Source organism: Hemitrygon akajei, chromosome 13, assembly GCF_048418815.1.
Source record: "Hemitrygon akajei chromosome 13, sHemAka1.3, whole genome shotgun sequence".
NCBI classification, from domain to species: Eukaryota; Metazoa; Chordata; class Chondrichthyes; order Myliobatiformes; family Dasyatidae; genus Hemitrygon; species Hemitrygon akajei.
In genome coordinates this window covers 543,501-567,806 of record NC_133136.1, presented here as the reverse complement: position 1 = coordinate 567,806, position 24,306 = coordinate 543,501, and the positions used below count along the sequence as shown (strand labels likewise).

General features: G+C 39.4%; 1 protein-coding gene across 2 annotated transcripts in view; it reads left to right on the top strand.

The window, feature by feature from the left end:
- The window catches only part of wdr32 (WD repeat domain 32), a 134,863-nt gene that overhangs the window by 4,349 nt on the left and 106,208 nt on the right, over positions 1-24,306 (top strand). For both annotated transcript variants that reach the window (XM_073064010.1, XM_073064009.1), the window contains exon 3: positions 16,998-17,195. In XM_073064010.1, coding sequence (XP_072920111.1) covers positions 16,998-17,195 — 198 coding nt within the window. The remainder of the gene's footprint in view (positions 1-16,997; positions 17,196-24,306) is intronic.

Genomic DNA, 24,306 nt, shown 5'->3' with positions numbered 1-24,306 from the left:
AATGGCATTGGGGAGTATTGACCTCTTCATCCTGTCTGAGGAGCATTGCATCGATAGTAACCTGTCGCTGAAACTGCTTCTCTGTCTCTGGATGGTGCTATGTAGAGGATGTTCAGAGTTTTCCATAATTGACCGTAGCCTACTCAGCGCCCTTCGCTCAGCTACCGATGTTAAACTCTCCAGTACTTTGCCCATGACAGAGCCCGCCTTCCTTACCAGCTTATTAAGACGTGAGGCGTCCCTCTTCTTAATGCTTCCTCCCCAACACGCCACCACAAAGAAGAGGGCGCTCTCCACAACTGACCTATAGAACATCTTCAGCATCTCACTACAGACATTGAATGACGCCAACCTTCTAAGGAAGTACAGTTCCTTAAGGAAGAATTGCAGTTGTATTTAAAGCTATTTGACCCTGAATTAGTATCTCCTTCTATTGACTGCTGAGTATTTCTAACAATTTTTGTCTTTAATATCCATCATCTTTGTCTTTGTGGTATCTGAATTGTTTTTGTTTTACTTTCGAGGTTTTGGAAATAATATTAGTATCTGATTAGCTTTTAGAACAATATTAAGGTGTACTTGAAAGAGTTTGAAAGTTATTTCATTAATTAGTAAATCAGTTTATTACTGTCACTTGTACAAAAACTTTGTTTTGCAGGCCACCCATACAGATCTTTTCATTTCAACAATGCATTGAGGTAGTATATGGTAGCAGTAACAGAATACATTAGGCTCAGAATGCAGAACAGGCTCAAGGCCACTCAGCTCACATTCTGCTCCTGAGTCCTACGTCTTAATGCAGAATATTGTTCCAGATACAGATAATGCACACTGCAGGCAGACAATAAGGTGCAAGGCCTTAACAAGAAAGACTGTGAGCTCAAGAGCCCATTGTTTAATAGTTTAACAGTGGTTTAGAAATGGCCCTTGAGCTGGTACATGCTTTCAGGCTTTTTTAAAAAATCTTCTGCCAGATTTTGGTGGGGAAACAGAATGTGTTGGGTATGTGGACTTTGAGAATGTTGGGTTCTTTACCAAGGCAGTGAGAAATGCAGACAGAGTACATGCAGGGGAGTCTGGCTTTTGGTTATTGCTGAGCTCTCTGCAGTTTCTTGCAGTCTGGAGCAGAACAGTTGCTGTGACGGTATAATACATCTGGATAGGATGAGATTGGTCCAGTATTACTTTCAACAATCATAGAAGAGCAGGGTGAGCTGCCTTAATGACTATAATAGAACACAGAACATAGAATAATACAGCATAGTACAGGCCCTTCAGCCCACAATGTTATGCTGACCCTTAATCCTTGCCTCCCATATAACCCCCCCACATCAATGTCTCTTTGCAATCGTTGACAATCCTCTACTCTATCTACAACACCACCAACCTTTGTGTCGTTTGCAAATTTGCCAACCCACCCTTCTGCCCCCTCATCCAGGTCGTTAATAAAAATCATGAAAAGTAGAGGTCCCAGAACAGATCCTTGTGGGACACCACTAGTAACAACCCTCCAATCCGAATGTACTCTCTCCACCACGACCCTCTGCCTTCTGCAGGCAAGCCAATTCTGAATCCACCTGGCCAAACTTCCCTGGATTCCATGCCTTCTGACTTTTTGAATAAGCCTATCGTGTGGAACCTTGTCAAATGCCTTACTAAAATCCATGTAGATCACATCCACTGCACTACCCTCATCTATATGCCTGGTCACCTCCTCAAAGAACTCTGTCGGGCCTGTTAGACACGATCTGCCCTTCACAAAGCCATGCTGACTGTCCCTGATCAGATCATGATTCTCTAAATGCCCATAGATCCTATCTCTAAGAATCTTTTCCAACAGCTTTCCCACCACAGGTGTAAGGCTCACTGGTCTATAATTACCCGAACTATCCCTACTACCTTTTTTGAACAAGGGGACAACATTCAACTCCCTCCAATCCTCCGGTACCATTCCTGTGGACAACGAGGACATAAAGATCCTAGCCAGAGGCTCAGCAATCTCTTCCCTCACCTCATGGAGCAGCCTGGGGAATATTCCGTCAGGCCCCGGGGACTTAACCGTCCTAATGTATATTAACAACTCCAACACCTCCTCTCCCTTAATATCAACATGCTCCAGAACATCAACCTCACTCAAATTGTCCTCACCGTCATCAAGTTCCTTCTCATTGGTGAATACCGAAGAGAAGTATTCATTGAGGATCTCGCTCACTTCCACAGCCTCCAGGCACATTTTCCTACTTTTATCTCTAATCGGTCCTACCTTCACTCCTGTCATCCTTTTGTTCTTCACATAATTGAAGAATGCCTTGGTGTTTTCCTTTACCCTACTTGCCAAGGCCTTCTCATGCCCCCTTCTTGCTCTTCTCAACCCCTTCTTAAGCTCCTTTCTTGCTACCCTATATTCCTCAATAGACCCATCTGATCCTTGCTTCCTAAACCTCATGTATGCTGCCTTCTTCCACCTGACTAGATTTTCCACCTCACTTGTCACCCATGGTTCCTTCACCCTACCATTCTTTATCTTCCTCACTGGGACAAATTTATCCCTAACATTCTGCAAGAGATCCTTAAACATTGACCACATGTCCATAGTACATTTCCCTGCAAAAACATCATCCCAATTCACACCCGCAAGTTCTAGCCTTATAGCCTCATAATTTGCCCTTCCCCAATTAAAAATTTTTCTGTCCTCTCTGATCCTGTCCTTTTCCATAATAATGCTAAAGGCCAGGGAGCGGTGATCACTGTCCCCCAGATGCTCACCCACTGACAGGCCTGTGACCTGACCCGGTTCATTACCTAATACTAGATCTAGTATGGCATTCCCTTTGTCGGCCTGTCAGCATACTGTGACAGGAATCCGTCCTGGACACACTTAACAAACTCTGCCCCATCTAAACTCTTGGAACTAATCAAGTGCCAATCAATATTAGGGAAGTTAAAGTCACCCATGATAACAACCCTGTTATTTTTGCACCTTTCCAAAATCTGCCTCCCAATCTGCTCCTCAGTATCTCTGCTGCTACCAGGGGGCCTATAGAATACCCTCAGTAGAGTAACTGCTCCCTTCCTGTTCCTGACTTCCAACCATACTGACTCAAAAGAGGATCCTGCTATATTACCCACCCTCGGGGAATGCTGGGGAGTGGGACTGAGGAGGGGATCAAAGGATCAGCCAAGATTGAATGGTGGAGCAGATTCGATGAGCCAAATCACCTAATTCTGCTGCTGTGTTTTATGGTCTGATGGAATCATCCTTGTTACCCTCATCTGGACTCTTTCCAAAGACAACACATCCTTTCTGAGATACGGGGCCCAAAATTGTTGACAATACTCCAAGTGCAGCCTGATTAGTGTTTTAAAAAACCTCAGTATTATCCTGTTGCATTATATTCCCCATGATTCCCCATGCATTATATTTCACATCTCTGTTATGCTAATCTCAGCATACAGACTGCTCGTCAGTCACTCCAGACCAGTTCAGAAGCAGGTGAAAACCTGGCCAGCAGGAGCCATCTCTGCTCTTCAAGACTGCTTTGAGCACACTGACTGGCACACGCTCAGGGAGGCTGCAACTGATAGCGACTCTACCAACTTAGAGGAGTACATGGCATCAGTGACTAGCTATATCAGCAAGTGCATCGATGATGTCGCTGTATCCAAGACCATCACTACACGCTCCAAACAGAAGCCATGGGTGACTGCGGAGGTGCGTGCGCTGCTGAGGACCCGTGACTCCGCCTTCAGAGCAGGCAACAAAGCAGCCTTAACAACAGCAAGGGCCAAACTTTCCCGGGCCATCAGAGAGGTGAAACGTACACACACCCAGCAAATCCACAGCCACTTCCAGGATGGCAGCGACACGCGGTGCATGTGGAAAGGCATTCAGGACATCACCAATTACAGGACAACATCACCTGACTGTGTGGGTGATGCCTCCCTCCCAGATGCACTGAACAACTTCTTCGCCTGTTTTGAGGTGGAAAATGACGTGGTGGTGAGGAAGACCACACCTCCTCCAAATGACTAGGTGCTGTGTCTCACCATGACCGATGTGAGGAGAACCATGTGGAGGGTCAACCCATGGAAGGCTGCTGGACCAGACAATATTCCTGTGGCAGAGTGCTCAGAGGATTTGCAGATCAGCTAGCAGATATTCTCACTGACATCTTCAACATCTCCCTGAGCAGCACCATCGTTCCAACGTGCTTCAAGGCTGCCACCATCGTCTCCGTGCCGAAGAAGTCTTCAGTGTCCTGCCTCAATGACTACTGTCCCGTTGCACTTACATCCATCATCATGAAGTGTTTCAAGAGGCTCGTCATGAGGCACATCAAGACCCTGCTGCCCCCCTCACTGGACTCCATGCAGTTCACATACTGTCCCAACCGTTCAACAGACGACACCATTGCCATCACCCTCCACCTGGCCCTAACCCACCTGGACAAAAAAGACACGTATGTTCGAATGCTGTTCATGGATTTCAGTTCAGCATTCAACACAATCATTCCTCAGAAACTGATTGGAAAGCTGAGCCTACTGGGCCTGAACACCTCCCTCTGCAACTGGATCCTAGACTTCCTGACTGGGAGACCTCAGTCAGTCTGGATCGGAGGCAGCATCTCCAACACCATCACACTGAGCACGGGAGCCCCCCAGGGCTGTGTGCTCAGTCCACTACTGTTCACTCTGCTGACCCACGACTGTGCTGCAACACACAGCTCGAACCACATCATCAAGTTCGCTGATGACGTGACTGTGGTGGGTCTCATCAGCAAGAACAAGTCAGCTTACAGAGAGGAGATGCAGCAGCTAACGGACTGATGCAGAGCCAACAACCTGTCTCTGAATGTGAACAAAACAAAAGAAATGGTTGTTGACCTCAGGAGGGCACAGAGCGACCACTCTCCGCTGAACATCGACAGCTCCTCGGTAGCGATCATTAAGAGCACCAAATTTCTTGGTGTTCACCTGGCGGAGAATCTCGCCTGGTCCCTCAACACCAGCTCCATAGCAAAGAAAGCCCAGCAGCGTCTCTACTTCTTGTGAAGGCTGAGGAAAGTCCATCTCCCACCCCCCATCCTCATCACATTCTACAGAGGTTGTATTGAGAGCATCCTGAGCAGCTGCATCACTACCTGTTCGGAAGTTGCACCACCTCAGATCGCAAGACCCTGCAGCGGATAGTGAGGTCAGCTGAAAAGGTCATCGGGGTCTCTGTTCCCACCATTACAGACATTTATACTACACACTGCATCCGCAAAGCAAACAGCATTATGAAGGACCCCACGCAACCCTCATACAAACTCTTCTCCCTCCTGCCATCTGGCAAAAGGCACCGAAGCATTTGGGCTCTCACGACCAGACCATGTAACAGTTTCTTCCCCCAAGCTATCAGACTCCTCAATACCCGCAGCCTGGACTGACACCAACTTACTGCTGTTATGAGTGCTGAACAGACCTGATGGAAATGAGGTCCAGAGTTAATTCCCCCCCCCCCCCACCCCCGGGAACTATGCTGATAATGAGAGAGAGATGAAGAACAGAGGTAGAGACATCTGCTACAGATGAGTGAGAGAGAGACAGTTGATTTATGTATTTTGGCTCTTCATTGATTATTTACCTTTCGCTGCAAGAACGTTTCTTTGCTCGTTAACATTCCTGAGGAGACAGCAGGAGTGGCCTAATTTGATGGACATAGACATGTGGAGTTGATGGATGGCTGATACCCCGTCCATGGGGATAAAAGACAGGTCTGGGGAGACACCCCTCAGACACACCAGTGGACCTGAAAGAGTGTTGTGCACCCACAGAAGGTGGGGGCTCGAGGACTGAATCTGGAGATTGGTCATAAAGCTCGCAGTGTGACAGTGGGGACTTGTGTGTGTGTGTCGACTCATGCCAGAGTGACAAGTCCACCACGGAAGAACGGTCTAGCCGAGAATGGAGGGGTTATAACCGAATGACCACCACAATACCACGGGATAAGAAAACAACAGAAGGTTTGCCTGCTGCAGCTGCCCAATCTCTTGCTCGCTCTCTCTCTCTCCAACAATTGCATCACAACAACCAACTACCTTAGCACGAATGAACTGAACTGAGTTTTATATTCTTCTATGACAATTCATTTACCCCTAGACATTGATAGAGCTTGTTTCTTATTATTGATTATTATTCCTACACTTCTATGTTTATTATTGCTAACCTGTTTTATATGTATATTTGCATTTTTGATAGTGTATTGTGTAGTTTACTAATAAACACCTTTAGTTACAGTACCACCAGACTCCAACATATCCTTCCATTTCTGCTGGTCTGTTAACCCAGTTAGGGGGTACGTAACACTGCTTTCTACTGTGCCTATTGTCTTGCTTATTATTTATTGTAATGCCTGCACTGTTTCGTGCACTTTATGTAGTCCTAGGTAGGTCTGTAGTCTAGTGCAGTTTTTTTTTCTGTGCAAACACGAGGAAATCTGCAGATGCTGGAAATTCAAGCAACACACACAAAATGCTGGTGGAACACAGCAGGCCAGGCAGCATCTATAGGAAGAAGCACTTGTCTTCTTCCTATAGATGCTGCCTGGCCTGCTGTGTTCCACCAGCATTTCATGTGTGTTGCTTTTTTTTCTGTGTTGTCTTTATGTAGTTTAGTGTAGTTTTTTGTACTGTTTCATGTAGCACCATGGTCCTGAAAAACGTTGTCTCGTTTATACTGTGTACAGTACCAGCAGTTTATGGTTGAAATGACAATAAAAAGTGACTTGACTTGACTTGAAATAAATGCCAACATTGCATTTGCTTTCTTTACCATGGACTCAACATGCAGGTTAACTTTCTGGGAGTCTTGCATGAGGCCCCCTAAATCCCTCTGCACCTCTAATGTTTGAACCTTCTCCCCATTTAGATAATAGTCTGTACTAATGTTCCTTTTACCGAGATGCATTATCATACATTTCCCAACACTGTATTCCATCTGCCACATTTTTGCCCAATCTTCCAATTTGTCTAAGTCTGGCTGCAATCACATTGCTTCCTCAGCACAACTCACCCCTCCACCTATCTGCATATCATTCACAAACTTTGCTACAATTTCATTATCAAATTCATTGACAAACAATGTGAAAAGTAGTGGTCTCAATACAGACCCCTGAGGAACACCATTAGTCACTGGCAGCCAACCAGAAATTGCCCCCTTCATTCCCACACACTGCCTCCTGCTGTCAGCCATTCCTCTATCCATGCCAGTATCTTTCCTGTAACACCATAGGATTTTATCTCGTTAAGCAGCACATGCGTGGCACCTTATCAAATGCCTTCTGAAAATTCAAGTAAGTGACATCCACTGCTTCTCCTTTGTCCACCCTGTTTGTTACTTCCTCGAAGAATTCTAATAGATGTAACCCTGAGGTTCGGCCAGCATACATTTGTCTAGGGTAAGACTGCCTCTAGCCCATCCAAACTGAGAAATCTCGTTCATGTGGATACTGCGTGATGTGTTGGCCGGTAATAAATCCAAACTGCAAAATATCAGACAGTGCATCATATGCAATTAAAGGATTGAACTTTATAAATCTTAATCTGACTATAGGGTTAGTAAAGAAAATAAAAAGAAAAAGGGCCCATTTTAATGAAACAGTCTGAAGTGCACATTGGAGCTCACGGAATCGTCCATTCAACCCCCATTGACTTCCTCTGAGCGTCGCTGACTGTCAGACCCTCGCTCCAAGTCCACTCCGTCTGGTGGTCTACCAACTCTTTCCATTTGTGCCTTCTCTCTTCATCTCTCGCTGACAAGAGACCACAAAATCCCTGTTCCCGGACCCACAAGAAAGAACAACATGCCTCTCATTGGCTAATATACATTCCCAAACCCCTGTTATCTCTAGTCATAACCCAAACATTGCTTCTACAGAGAAACCATTACCTTAGCAGTGAAAAATTACAGTCAGGCCATTACATTAGCAGTGAAACCTTACAGAGAGGCCATTACATTAGCGACAAAACCTTACAGTGCATTACACAGATTTGTCAGGCAAGATTTCCCATTACAGAAACCATGCTGACTTTGACATAATCATTGGTACCCATGTACCCTGAAACCTCAATCTTCATAATACAGTCCAACACTTTCCCAACCACTGAGGTTAGGCTGATTGGCCTGTAATTTCCTTTCTTTTGTCTTCCTCTCTTCTTAAAGAGTGGACTGACTTTTGAAAGTTTCCAGTCATCTGGGACTGTGCCAGAAGTGATTCAAAGGTTTCAAAGGTACATTAATGTCAGAGAAATATATACAATATACATCCTGAAATTCTTTTTCTTTGCAACTGTCCATGAAAGCAGAGGACTACCCCAGAGAATGAATGACAGTTAAATATTAGAACCCCCAGGGGGACGTCACGTGATGACGTGGGATCAAGACATGGAAATTCAGCACTCCCGTAAAAAACTAATAAATTAATGTTTAAGTGAAGAAAAGTTAGTAATATTTTCTAAAAACTACGTCTAAACTACTCAGGATTTTCCTTAGATATGCCTCCTAAACAGACAAAGAAGAAAACTTCTACTTTGAAGACAGTACAAGCTGGGCCCGCCACCATGAAGAAGCCTCGGACTCAAGTCCATCTTACTTCCGGCGATACAGGAAAGGAATCGGCGGCAACATCAACAGTCTCCAAGAAGGAACAACAGGAACTGCGCATGCGTGCAGGAAAGGGCATGCACAAACATGAGTAATTTGAACTACAAATCCCAGCTACGATTGGAAGTTGAAGTGAAAATGAACCCGAGGTGGATTCGGATTCTCTGGAACATACAGATGAAGATGAGGAGGTAAAAGAAGAACAACAGGAAGAGGTTGGAGGTGGAAGATATTCTGGAGACATAAGAGAAGCTTTGGCGCAAATAATGCATGAATTAAAAGAATTAAAAACATTAAAAATAATAAGATATTAAAAATATGAAGACGATGTTTGATAAAATTGTGAAAAAACAGGAGAAAATGGACAAGAAAGTTAAAAAGCTGGAAGAAATAACAAGACACTATTGATAGAGTGAATAAAATGGAAGATAATATTCTTGCCTGGACATCAGAAAGAAAATGACTGTTGGAAAAAATAGACGTGCTTGAAAATTTTAGTAGACGAAATAATATTAAAAATTGTTGGTCTTAAAGAAGGGATAGAGGGAGAGGATCCAATAAAATTTTTTCAAAAATGGATCCCGGAAAATTTGGAAATGGAAGAGGGAACCCAGTTGATTGAAATGGAAAGGGTCCACAGAGCCTTAAGACCAAAACCTCAACCTGATCAAAACCCATGACCAATCTTGATAAAATGCTTAAAATATCAAGATAAAGAAAAGATCCTGAAGGCGGCTGCCCAATGTGCCAAAAAGAGAAACGGGCCATTGATGATAGCAGGGAAGGCAGTTCTTTTCTATCCTGATATAAGTTATGACCTTTTGAAGAGAAAGAAGGTATTTAACCCAGCGAAAAAAGTTTTATGGGAAAAGGGTTATAAATTTATATTGCCCCACCCCGCAACACTGATAATTTTTTTGGATGACGGAAAAAGAAGATTTTTTACTGATCATCGGGATGCAGAGGAGTTTGCACAAGAACTCCCAAATATTTGCTAGACGCAGTAAAGATTTAAAAGTGAAACAGATTAAAGATGAAGACGGGGACACCGAAGTGAGTTGATGGACATTAAGGACAGAAGAATATTTAAATATACTTTTAATTATATGATACAGGGGAGAAAGGTAAAAATTTGAGAAATATTAATCAAGAGTAGTGATATTATTTTTTCTTCTCGTATATATACTTTTTTCATGTTACGGGGGAGCTGGAGGAACTTCGGATTGATCGCTACGGGATTCATGTGTGTAATCATGGCGTTTGCCATGACCCGCACAACGGAGGGGGGTAATGTGTTTTTTTTCCATTCACAACATTAGCGGGGGGGGGGGGGTTGTTTTTTTTCTCTTTATAATCTATTTTTCTTTTATCTTTCTTTCTTTGCCTGGATGATCAGAGGGGAGACACATAGCAACATGGAGAATTTTAAAATAATTCCCCAAGGTACTATGAGAGTTGAAATATTATGTATCATTATAGACTGGAGTAACCCTGTTAAAAATAATGACTAATTTACTGAATTTTTAAAGTTTTAATGTTAATGGGCTTAATGGACCAGTGAAAAGAAAAAGAATTTTAACATACATTAAGAAAATGAAAATAGATATAGCTTTTATACAAGAAACACATTTAACAGAGATAGAACATCAGAAATTAAAGAGAGATTGGGTCGGAAATGTTATAGCAGCTTCATTTAATTCAAAAGTGAGGGGAGTTGCAATTTTGGTCAACAAAACTTTACCAATTAAAATACAAAATGTATTAATTGATTCTGCGGGAAGATATGTAATTATACATTGTCAAATTTTTTCAGAACTATGGACTCCTATGAATATTTATGCACCAAATGAAAATGATGTAAAATTTATACAAGAGGCTTTTTTGAATTCGGCTGACACACACGATAAAATATTAATAGGTGGAGACTTTAACTTTTGTCTAGATCCAGTTTTAGATAGGTCAACAAAGGTTGTTACAAAACCAAAAGTAGCAAAATTAACTTTATCATTGATGAAAGATTTAAATTTGATTGATATATGGAGAAGAATTAACCCAAGAGAAAGAGATTATTCATTTTATTCAAATAGACATAAAACTTATTCAAGGATAGATTTTTTCCTATCAGCGAATATTCAAGACAGAATGAAAAATATGGAATATAAAGCAAGAATATTGTCAGATTATTCCCCCTTGATAATGACAATGATAATGATGGATAAGGAGGAATCGATTTACAGATGGAGATTTAATTCAATATTATTAAAACGTCAAATTTTTGTGATTTTATGAAAAAACAGAGTCAGTTTTTTTAGATACAAACTCACATTCAGTTGATGATAAATTTATATTATGGGAAGCAATGAAGGCATATTTGAGAGGCCAGATAATAAGTTATACTTCTAAAATTAAGAAGGAATATATGGTAGAAATAAATCAATTGGAAAAAGAGATTACAAAATTAGAAAAAGAATCTCAAAGATATATGACAGAAGAAAAACAAAGACAACTTGTTAATAAGAAGTTACAATATAATACACTTCAGACATACCAAACAGAAAAAGCAATTATGAGAACTAAACAGAGATGTTATGAACTAGGTGAAAGATCACACAAGATTCTTGCTTGGCAGTTAAAAACAGACCAGGCTTCCAAAACGATAAATGCAATTAGAAAAAGTGTAAATAAAATTACTTATAAACCTTTAGAAATCAATGAAACTTTTAAAATTTTTTATTCTGAACTGTATCAATCAGAATCACAAAATGATATTGTTGAGATAGAAAGATTTTTATCACAAAGAACTCTCCCAAAATTGAATTTGGAAGAACAGAAGGGATTAGATGTGCCTTTTACATTAAAAGAGGTCGAAGCTCTAGGATCACTTCAGAGTAATAAATCTCCAGGAGAAGATGGTTTTCCACCTGAATTTTACAAAAAGTTTAAAGATTTATTAATTCCTCCTTTTATGGAGCTAATACACCAAGCGGAAAGTACGCATAAACTTCCAGAATCTTTTTCGACAGCTATTTTAATAGTATTGCCAAAAAAAGACAGAGATCTTTTAAAGCCAACATCATATAGACCTATTTCTTTGTTGAACACGGACTATAAAATAATAGCAAAGATTTTATCTAATAGATTATCTAAATACTTACCAGAATTAATACACATGGACCAAACAGGATTTATTAAAAATAGACGATCGGCAGATAATGTAACTCGGTTACTTAGCATAATTCATTTGGCACAAAAGAGGGAGGAAATGAGTATGGCAGTTGCTTTGGATGCAGAAAAACCATTTGATAGATTGGAATGGGATTTTTTTATTTTAAGGTATTGGAAAAATATGGATTAGGAGTATCTTTTATAAAATGGATTAAAACCTTAAATACTAATCCCAAAGCTAAAGTGGTGACAAATGGCCAAATTTCAACATCATTTCAGTTAACAAGGTCAACTAGACAAGGTTGTCCATTATCACCTGCTTTATTTGTGTTGGCGATAGAACCATTAGCTGAATTAATTAGAACTGACTCAGATATTATGGGTTTCAGAGTTAATCAGGAGGAATATAAGATTAACTTATTTGCTGCTGATGTTCTGATTTATCTAACTAACCCATTGCATTCGTTGCGTAAATTATCTTCTAGATTGGAAGAATATGGGAAAATATCAGGGTACAAAATAAATTGGGATAAAAGTGAAATTCTACCCCTTACTAAAGGAGATTATAGTCAATGTCGATTAATAACTCAATTTAGATGGCCGATAAATGGTATAAAGTATTTAGGTATAAGAGTTGATAATGATATAAAGAATTTATATAAATTAAATTATTTGCCATTATTGAAAAAAATTCAAGAAGATCTTGATAAATGGATGATGTTACCAATAACATTAATAGGTAGAGTCAATGCTGTAAAAATGAATATATTCCCTAGATTACAATATTTGTTCCAAACACTAACAATACAATTACCGCAGAAATTTTTTCAAGAGTTAAATAAATGTGTGAGGAAATTCCTTTGGAAAAGTAAGATGTCAAGAATATCGTTGGAAAAATTGACATGGAAATTTGACCTAGGAGGGTTCCAGTTACCAAATTTTAAGAATTATTACAAAGCAAATCAACTTAGATTTATTGCATCTTTTTTTGATGAAGATAAACCAGCATGGATTAGAGTAGAATTAGACAAAATAGGAGAAAATATACCAGAAGATTTTATATATAAATGGGAATCTAAATGGATACGGGAAAAGAAAGAATCTCCTATACTAAAACATTTGATTGATTTATGGAATAAGATTAAATATTGATGATGAGATAAAGAAATCTTTATTAGCAAAGAGACCTTTAATTCAAAATAAACTTATCCCTTTTACAATGGATAATCAACTTTTATATAATTGGTTTCACAACGGGATTAGATATATAGGAGACTGTTTTGAAGGAGGTATATTAATGTCATTTGGCCAATTAAAGAATAAATATAAAATATCAAATAACACTCTTTTCTGTTATTTCCAATTAAGGGCTTATTTAAGAGATAAACTGGGTCAAACAATGTTATTGCTGAAACCTAATGAAATAGAAACTTTAATTCATAAAGGAAAAATTAAAATTTTTTATTTCTGGTATGTATAATTTGATTCAAAAACAGGCAATTAAACAAGGAATTCATAAATCAAGACAAAAATGGGAAACTGATTTGAATATTAAAATTGATGAAACAAGTTGGTCAAGATTATGTCTTGACAGTATGACAAATACAATAAATGTTCAACTAAGATTAGTACAATATAACTTTTTACATCAAATATATATTACACCACAAAAAATAAATAGATTAAACTCAAATTTATCTGATCAATGTTTTCGATGTAATCAAGAAATTGGTACTTTCTTGCACTCTATTTGGTCTTGTTTTAAAATTCAACCTTTTTGGACAAATTTAAGAGTATTACTGGAACAAATTATTGGAATACAACTTCCACATAATCCAACATTATTTTTACTAGGCGATATTGAAGGGATAAAATCGAAATCCAAATTGAATAAATATCAGAAAGAATTCATAAAAATTGCATTGGCAGTAGCCAAAAAGGCTATTGCAGTTACTTGGAAATCGGATTCATACTTAAGTATAGATCGTTGGAAGAATGAAATTTTTAGCTGCATTCCACTTGAAAAAATTACTTATAATTTAAGAGATAAATATGACATATTTCTGAAAATTTGGCCCCCTTATTTACAAAAAATAGGATTAAATATATAGGTGCTCCAAAAATAAGATTATTGGTTATCTGGGGAAAGAAATAAATATACATATTAAAGCTATTATGAACTCCATGGAGCATGTGGGGATCTTCTGATATCCAGACATTCATTCTTTCTTTCTTTCTTTTTTCTTCTCTTTTTTTTCTATAGGGATATGTTGGGGGGGGGGGAAGGGCTGATAATCTTTTTTCTTTCTGTAACCTATTTGAAAATTCAATTAAAAAAATTAGAACCCCAAAGCTCCCCCAGCTCCCCCTCCCATGTGTAAACAGCAGCAAAGCAACGACCCCTCCCACTGAGCACTCAGGTGTGCAGCAAAGCATCAGTAAAGACACAGACTTGCAGAACCCCAAAAATTTCTTGTTCACTCAGTAATTCGGCATACCACAGGCTCTCTCTCTCCCTATAAGGAAAAAAGAGGTGTATCCTGAAAGATCATGACCAATTCACCTGTTATCTCGTCAGCAACCTCTCTCAGGACTTGGGGATGTAGTCTCTCTGGTCCAGGTGACTTATCCACCTTAAAACCTTTTCAGTTTGCCTTGCACTTTTTCCTTTGTAATGACAATGGTACTCACCCCTGCTCCCTGACACACAGGCATCTGGAAAACTGCTAGTGTCTTCCACAGTGAAGACAGATAAAAAACCTTCAGTCTGACGAACTGTTGGAAGTTTTTGAGGAGATTACACGTAGGACAGATAAAGGGCATGCTGTGCATGTTATACATTTGGACTTTCAGAAGGCCTTTGACAAGGTACCACACATGAGGCTGCTTACCAAATTAAGAGCCCATGGTTTTACAGGAAAGTTACTGGCAAGGTTAGAACATTGGATGATTGGTAGGAGGCAGTCAGTGGAATAAAAGGATCCTTTTCTGGTTGGCTGTCAGTGACTAGTGGTGTTCTGCAGTGGTCAGTGCTGGGACCACTTCTTTTTGTGCTGTATATAAATGATTTAGATGATGAAATAGATGTCTTTATAACCATATAACCATATAACAATCACAGCACGGAAACAGGCCATTCCGGCCCTCCTAGTCCGTGCCGAACTCTTAATCTCACCTAGTCCCACCTACCCGCACTCAGCCCATAACCCTCCACTCCTTTCCTGTCCATATACCTATCCAATTTTACCTTAAATGACACAACTGAACTGGCCTCTACTACTTCTACAGGAAGCTCATTCCACACAGCTATCACTCTGAATAAAGAAATACCCCCTCGTGTTTCCCTTAAACTTTTGCCCCCTAACTCTCAAATCATGTCCTCTCATTTGAATCTCCCCTACTCTCAATGGAAACAGCCTATTCACGTCAACTCTATCTATCCCTCTCAACATTTTAAATACCTCGATCAAATCCCCCCTCAACCTTCTACGCTCCAATGAATAGAGACCAATGTCTTTGTTCCAAGTTTGCAGATGATATGAAGATTGGTGGAGGGGGAAGTTGTGTTAAGGAAACAGGTAGGCTGCAGAAGGACTTAGATTAGGAGAATGGGCAAGAAGTGGCAAATGAAATACAATGTTGGAAAATTCATGATCTTGCACTTTGGTAGAAGAAACAAATGTGCAGATTATTTTCTGAACTGGGAGAAAATCCAAAAATATGAGATGCAAAGGGCTTTGGGAGTCCTTGTGCAGAACACCCTGAAGGTTAACTTGCAGGTCAAATCGGTGCTGAGGAATGTGAATGCAATGTTAGCATTCATTTCAAGAGGTCTGGAATACAAGAGTAGAGATGTGATTCTGAAGCCTTATAAAGCACTGGTGAGGCTTCACTTTGAGTGTTGTGAACAGTTTTGGGCTCCTCATCTAAGAAAAAATGTGTTGGTGTTGGAAAAAGTTTCGAGGAGAATCACAAGAATAATTCTGGGAATGAAAGGGTGACTCTGGTCTGTACTCGCTGGAATTTAGAAGGATGGGGGAGATCTCATTGAAACCTTTTGAATGTTGAAAGGCCTAGACAGATGTGGAAAGGATGTTTTCTTTGGTGGGAGAGTCTAGGACAAGAGGACACAGCCTCAGAATAGAGGGGAGTCTATTTAAAACAGAGGTGGAGCAATTTCTTTAGCCAGAGGGTGGTGTACCTTACTTTGGAATGTGTTACCACAGACAGCTGTGGAGGCCAGGTCATTTAAGACAGAAATTGAGATGTTCTTGATTGGACATGGCATCAAAGGTTCTGGGGAGAAGGCTAGGGAGTGGGGCTGAGGAGGGGAAAAAATGATCAGCCATGATTGAAAGGCAGAGCAGACTCACTGGACTAAATGGTCTAATTCTACTCCTTTGTCTTATGGTCTCCATAGATAGAATAGGGAGAGGATATTTCCACTGCTTGTAGAGTCTAGGACCAAAGGACACAGCCTCAGAATAGAGGGGTATTCTTTTAGAATGGAGATGAGGAATTTCTTTAGCCCAAGAGTGGTGAATCTATAGACTTAGTTGCCACAGGGGGCTGTGGAAGCCAATTCTTTACATATATTTAAGGCAGAGGTTGATTGATTCTTGATTGGTCAGGGCATGAATGGATACAGGGAGAAGGCAGGAGGTTGGGGCATGAATCAGCCATGATGAAATGTCGGAGCAGACAAGATGGGCCAAATAGTCTAATTCTACTCCTATATCTCATGGTCTTATGGTAGATTCTAGATTCTGGAGCAATAAACCATTTGTGAAATAAATCCTGTTGCAGCATTTCAACGACATTAATTCCTTTCTTCCCAGTGATGCTGCTCGACCAGCAGATTGTGAGTTGCTTTCAGTTTGTTCATTCTGTAGTTTTGATCTGTATAGGATTGAGATGGGAATGTTATATTTGGGGGGTGGGGGGTGGGGGGGGGGGGGTGTGTGTGTGTGTGTGTGTGTGTGTGTGTGTGTGTGTGTGTGTGTGTGTGTGTGTGTGTGTGTGTGTGTGTGTGTGTGTGTGTGTGTGTGTGTGTGTGTGTAAAATACACACACACACACACACACACACAGAGTTTAGATTTTAATTAAAGATCACATTCAGTGAATGCGACACTGCACTCGTGTTTTATAATTGTTGAAATATCAGTGTGTGCTCTGCTTTTCCTTTAGGTTTCTTGATAACAGGCTATTTGCAACTTGTTCTGATGACACCACAGTGGCACTGTGGGACTTACGAAACCTCAACACGAAGGTTTGCACCTTACATGGCCATACAAGTTGGGTAAAGAACATTGAGTATGATACTAACACAAGACTGCTGGTTACATCAGGATTTGATGGAAACGTAATCACCTGGGACACTAATAGGTATGTGTTTGCATACTTCTTTGCTAAAATTTTAGGAGAAGTTGTGTCTAGCATGACTACAGGGAAAACTGCTTTGTATCTCAGTCTGTGTAAGTTAAAAATGTCACATCTGGAAAGGATCGTTTTTCATTAGTAAGCTTTAATAAAAAAGGTGGATTCATCAGAAGATTTCCTATGTATTCCCTCTGAACTTCAATATTTAAAATTATCTCCATACAATTAAAATTCAATAGGTACATTTAATGTCAGAGAAATGTATACAATATACATCCTGAAATTCTTTTTCTTCACAAGCATCCACAAAAACAGAGGAGTGCCCCAAAGAACAAATACCAGTTAAATGTTAGAAGCCCAACGCCCACCTCAGCTCCCCCCTGCCCACGCACATGCAGCAGCAAGGCAATGACTTCCCCCACCCCCACCAGCAAAAAAAACATCAGCACCCCCCCACCGAACACTCAAACATGCAGCAAGCATCAATAAAAAGACAGACTTGCAGTATCCCAAAAACTACTCGTTCACCTGGTAATTTGACATACCGCAGGCTCTCTTTCTCCCTAATAAGGGAAAAAGAGGTGTCCCCGTTTCACAGCAAAAGGGGAGACATAACAAACAACTCGCTGATTTGCAATGTTAAAAGTCTGTTGTGTTGTTTTTTCTTAGCTCTACACCCAGAGAATTGGCCCCAGAAAGGTACAGCTCTCTGGACACAAAACCCCTGGTAGCTAACCCACTGCTCCCGTTTTCCGTGTTCTCGTGACACTTCAGTCAGGGGTACTGGCCTAGAATCAGCACGTCTCCACAGTCACGAAAATCCAGCACCATGAAGGCCCACTCACTTAACAGGCCACGTCCTTGGGATATCGAAAAGCGCCCGGTCATGAGGCCCTGAGAGTGCGTCCCATTCCCACAAAGTCAGAGTGTAACTCCAGGTCAGGGTTTTCAAAAGAACCTTGAAAAGGGAAAAAATGAGATATCAAAGATAGAAGTAGAGTTGTTTATGAAGATGCAAGCAAAGAAGCCACCGTTTATTGCCATCATAACTTTGCTCCACCCCTCCATGTTGGGATTTTTCTGTTCTATTTCTTAGAAATAATTTTGACAACCTGAGTTTTTTCTGCAGTGCTGTGTTTGAAGACGTTTACCAACAGATGTGAGATCACACGAAGCTGCTAGCATTTAGTTTTATCAATTTCTTTTATGGTCTTTCTATCCCATTAACCACCTTTTACACTAAGTGTGCACTAATCCAATTGTGTTTCCCCAGTGTTCTTGTCTACTCTATATACTGGTTGCGGTCAATTGCTCCTATGAACCCACCTAGCTATCTTGTCTTTGGGATGTAGAACGAAACCACTGGCACCCTGATGTTTATAAAATTATGATGGTATCGGTGGGCTAGATTGCAGGAAACAATTTTTCATACTTAGGGTAGGTTAAACCTAGCAAACATATTCTTAGGTCAAAGGGGGAGAAGTTTTGAGGTGAAAAATCAGGATGAGCTTCTTCACTCACTGTGGTTAGTACCTGGAATGCACTGTCTGAGAGAGTGGTTAACGTGGAGCCATGCATATTATTTAAGAAGTGTCTTGTTGAATGGCTTAGCCATTGAGAGCTGGTTGAGAGATGATTGTTACAGAAGTGTGTTCACTGGTCAGCATGAATAGGTTGGGCTGAATGATGAGCCCACTAGGGGATCGGCTGTGCTGGATTAGGTGTTGTGCAATGATCTGGAAATGGTAAGAGAGCTTAAGGTTAAGGAACCCTTAGGGAACAGAAATTAGAATATGATCAAGTTCACTTTGAAATTTTAGAAGGAAGACTAAATTCCAATGTGTCGGTATTTCAGTGAAATAAAGGAAATTACGATGGCATGAGAGGGGAATTGGCCAATGTTGACTGGAAAAGGACACTAGCAGGAAGGACAGCAGAGCAGCAATGGCTGGCGTTTCTGCGAAAAACGAGGGAAGTGCAAGACAGATATATTCCAAACAAGAAATTTTCGAATGGAAGAAGCGCACTACCATGGCTGACAAGTGAAGTCCGAGCCAAAGTAAAAGCTAAAGAAAGGGCATACAAGGAAGCCAGAGCTAGTGGCAAGAAAGAAGATTGGGAAGCTTTTAAAAACTTGCAGAAGGAAACTAAGGAAGTCATTAGGAATGAAAAACTGAATAATGAAAGGAAGCAGGTGACTAATATCAAAGAAGATACCAAAAGCTTTTTTAAGTATATGAAGGATAAACGAGAGTTGAGGGTAGATATAGGACGAATAGAAAATGACACTGTTGTACAAGAAATATTGTAATGAGAGACACAGATGGCAGAGGAACTGAATGTGTATTTTGCATTAGTCTTCACGGTGGAAGACATTACTGTATACCAGACATTCAAGAGTGTCAGGGAAATGAAGTATGTGCAGTGAAAATTACGACTGACAAAGTGCTCAGGAAGCTTAATGGTCTGAGGGTGGATAAATCTCCTGGACCTGATGGAATGTACCCTCAGCTTCTGAAGGAAGTAGCTGGAGAGATTATGGAGGCATTGATGATGATTTTCAAGCATCAATAGATTCTGGCATTGCACTGAATTACTGGAAAATTGCAAATGTTACTCCGCTATTTAAGGAGGGTGGGACGCAGTAGAAAGGAAACTATATACCTGTTAGCCTGACATCAGTGGTTGGGAAGTTGTTAGAATTGATTGTTAGGGATGAGATTACTGAGTACCTGGAGGCACATGACAAGATATGCCAAAGCCAGCATAGTTTCCTCTTTCAATATTTTTATTAATATTATACAAATTTCATGAATACAAATACAAAATTCATAAGGATACAAGTAATATGAATTAACCATATAACCATATAACAATCACAGCACGGAAACAGGCCATTCCGGCCCTCCTAGTCCGTGCCGAACTCTTAATCTCACCTAGTCCCACCTACCCGCACTCAGCCCATAACCCTCCACTCCTTTCCTATCCATATACCTATCCAATTTTACCTTAAATGACACAACTGAATTGGCCTCTACTACTTCTACAGGAAGCTCATTCCACACAGCTATCACTCTCTGAGTAAAGAAATACCCCCTCGTGTTTCCCTTAAACTTTTGCCCCCTAACTCTCAAATCATGTCCTCTCGTTTGAATCTCCCCTACTCTCAATGGAAACAGCCTATTCACGTCAACTCTATCTATCCCTCTCAACATTTTAAATACCTCGATCAAATCCCCCCTCAACCTTCTACGCTCCAATGAATAGAGACATTACATTTAAATCACAGTAATATGATCACAGTATCCCATATTCCATATCAATCATCTAGAAAAGAAGATTGAATTATGAAATGAAATGTAATAAAATAATAGTATTTTATTAAAAATAATCTACCCCACTACCAAAATGAGCTGGTTGGTGAAAAAAAATGAAAAAAACCCCTACCATATAATATTATATTAATAATGGCTCAGATCCATACTTTAATAACAGTTCAAAGGTTATGAAAATAACTCAGAAAGGGTCCCCATAACATTAGAAAATCATGTTTAGAATCAGAAATCGAACAACGAATCTTCTCTAGATCAAGGCACAACATAATTTCAGATAACCATTGAACATGAGTAGGTGGGTCAGCCTCCTTCCATTTGAGCAAGATCGCCCTCCTGGCCATAAGAGACATAAAGGCCAATACCCGCAAATTAGATGGCTTCAGTTTTGTAATACTATCCTCAACAATTCCAAACATGGCAGTCAAGGGATTGGGCTTAAAACTAACATAGAAAAGTACAGAAAAAGTTTGAAATACATCTTTCCAAAATTTTTCAAGGCTCAGACATGTCCAGAACATATGAATTAGTGTGGCACTCCATTAGTGCATCTAATACAGTAGGGGGAAATATCTACGTAGAAACGAGAGAGCTTGTCTTTAGACATATGAACTCCATGTACCACTTTGAATTGTAATAAAGAATGACGAGCACATAATGATGAAGAATTAATCAATAAAATACTCTTCCAGCTCTCTTCAGATATAAAAATCTGTAAATCCTTTTCCTAGTCTCCTTTAATTTTATCTAAAGAGGCCTTTTTCAGTCCCAACAGCAGACTGCAAATGTAAGCTATTGAACAGTTGTCAAAGCGTTTCATATTAAAAATTCTATATTATATTCTTATTTGGACTTGTAGGAAATGTATGTAGTTGGGATCTTAAAAAATCTCTAATCTGTAAGTATCGAAAAAGTGAGTATTGGAAAGGTTGAATTTCGTTGAAAGTTGCACAAAGGAGAGATTCCCTCCATCAAACAAATCCTGAAATTGTTTAATACCCAATCTATCCCATTCTATAAAAGATAGGTCAATTAAAAGTGGTTTAAAAAACAATTAGAGAAGATGGGACTTGAGGCAGAATCTCAATAAACCAAAATATTTTCTAAACTGTAACCAAATCCTCAAAGTGTGTTTGACCACCACATTATCAGTTAGTTTAATTAAAGATATAGGAAGCGAGGATCCAAGTAAAGAAATAATGGAAAATTTCATAACAGAGTTGACTTCCAAAGAAACCCATATAGGGCAATTCTCGTGGTTAATGTAGTATATCCAGAATGTAATATTTTGTATATTAACTGCCCAGTAATATAATCTAAAATTGGGTAAGGCAAAGCCTCTATTTGATGTGGTTTTTTGAAAGTGAGCTTTATTTATTCAAGGTTTTTTATTCTTCCATGTATAGGAAGAAAGAATTGAATCCAAACAGTCAAAAAAAAGATTTAGTAATAAAAGCAGGCACAGCTTGAAAAAGGTATATAAATTTAGGTAGGATATTCATTTTAATAGAATTAATTCGGCCGATCAGTGATAAAGAGAGAGGCGACCAATTAGAAAATGTTTTTTTAACATAATTCATTAAAGTTAAAAAAAAATTCTTAAATAAATCTTTATAATTCTTAGTAATTGTTACTCCTAAATACATAAATTGTTTTCTTAAAATTTTAAAAGGAAGGTTAATATCAGTTGGTATTAAATTGTTTAAAGGAAATAGTTCACTCTTAAGTAAATTTAATTTATATCCTGAGAACTGACTAAAATTAGTCAGTAGACAGAACACAAGTGGTAAAGAGGTTGTAACATTAGATATAAAAAGCAATAAGTTGTCAGCATAGAGCGACACTTTATGGATAGTAACTGTCCTTAAAATACCAGTAATCTCTTTAGACTCTCGAAAAGCAATTGCTAAGGGTTCTAATGCCAAATCAAAAAGCAAAGGGCTCAAAGGACAACCTTGTCTAGTTCCACGTTGGAGTTTAAAGGGTTTAGAATTTTGAAGATTACTAAGAACCCGAGCAAGGGAAATAAAGTAATTAATCCAATGAATAAAATTAGGTCCAAAATTATATTTTTCTAAGGATGTAAAAAGATAATTCCGTTCAACTCTGTCAAAGGCCTTCTCCGCATCCAAAGTTATCACACATTCCGATATTTCCTTAGATGGAGAATGCATAACTTTTAACAAACAAATGGGAATATTGATTTTTAATAAATCCTGTCTGATCATCCGAAACTATAGAAGATATAATATTTTCAAGTCTACGAGCCAGCACTTTAGATAAAATTTTAGTATCAAAATTGAGTAAAGAAATAGGTCTATACGAAGAGCATTCAGTAGGATTTTTATTCTTTTTGAGAATAAGCGAAGTGGAAGATTTGTTAAAAAGACTGTGGAAATCTTCCTACCTTGAAGGAATCTGTAAGGGTAGAACATAAGTGTGGTATAAGCAAGGAGGAAGAAGCCTTATTAAACTCTCCAGAGAATCCATCAGGTCCTGGGGATTTCCCAGAATGCTATTCTCAAATAGCCTGAGCAATTTCCTCCTGGGAAATGGGTAGATCCAATTGCCTACGATCATCTATGGAAAGATTAGGAATATTTAATTGATCTAAAAAATTATTCAATGTAATATTGTCATTAACAGAGTCAGAACTATACAATTTGGAATAAAATTCCCGAAAAGTGTCATTAATTTCACAGTGATCAGTTGTCATATCCCCATTAATTTTACGTATTTCTTTAATTTGCCTATAAATTGGCTATAAATGACTTCAATTGATTAGCCAATAGCTTACCAGTTTTATCTCCGTGAATATAAAATTGACTTCTATCTTTTAATAGCTGGCTTTCAATTGGATACATTAAAAGGAGATCATATTTAGTTTTAGTTTCAATATGTCTCTTATATGTTTCAGGATTAGGTACCGAAGCATATTTACGATCCAGTTGTTTTAACTTATTAGCTAGTTCATTTCTCTCTGTTAGCTTTTTTAATGATATTTGCAGTAAAAGAAATAATTTGACCCCAGATATATGCTTTAAAACTGTCCCATATAATAAGACTAGACGTCTCTTCCAACATGTTTTCTTCAATAAAAGGAGTAATTTGATTCTTCATAAATTTTAAAAAGTCCTCATTGGATAACAGAGTTAAATTAAATTGCCAAAATCTACTCATAGGGATAAGACCAGGAAGATTTAGAGACAGAAGTACAGGAGAGTGGTCAGAAATAGCAATCTCTTTATATCTGATCGATTGAATCAATGGAATCATTCGACTGTCAATAAAAAATTAATCAATCCTGGTTTAGGAATGATGGACATGAGAGAAAAAAGAATACTTCCTGTCCATCGGATGAAGAAAACACCAAGCATCAACTATACCACATTTAGTTAGAAATGACTGGATAAACAAAGCAGATTTATTAAGTGTAAACATGAGGAAATCTGCTGATGCTGGAAATTCAAACAACACACACAAAATGCTGGTAGAACACAGCAGGTCAGACAGCATCTATAAGGAGAAGCACTGTTGACGTTTCGGGCTGAGACCCTTCATCAGGACTAACTGAAAGGAAAGATAGTAAGAGATTTGAAAGTAGGAGGGGGAGGGGAAAATGCAAAATGATAGGAGAAGACTGGAGGGGGTGGGGTGAAGCTGAGAGCCGGAAAGGTGATTGGCAAAAGGGACACAGAGCTAGAGAAGGGAAAGGATCATGGGACGGGAGGCCTAGGGAGAAAGGAAGGGGGAGGGGAGCACCAGAGGGAGATGGAGAACAGGCA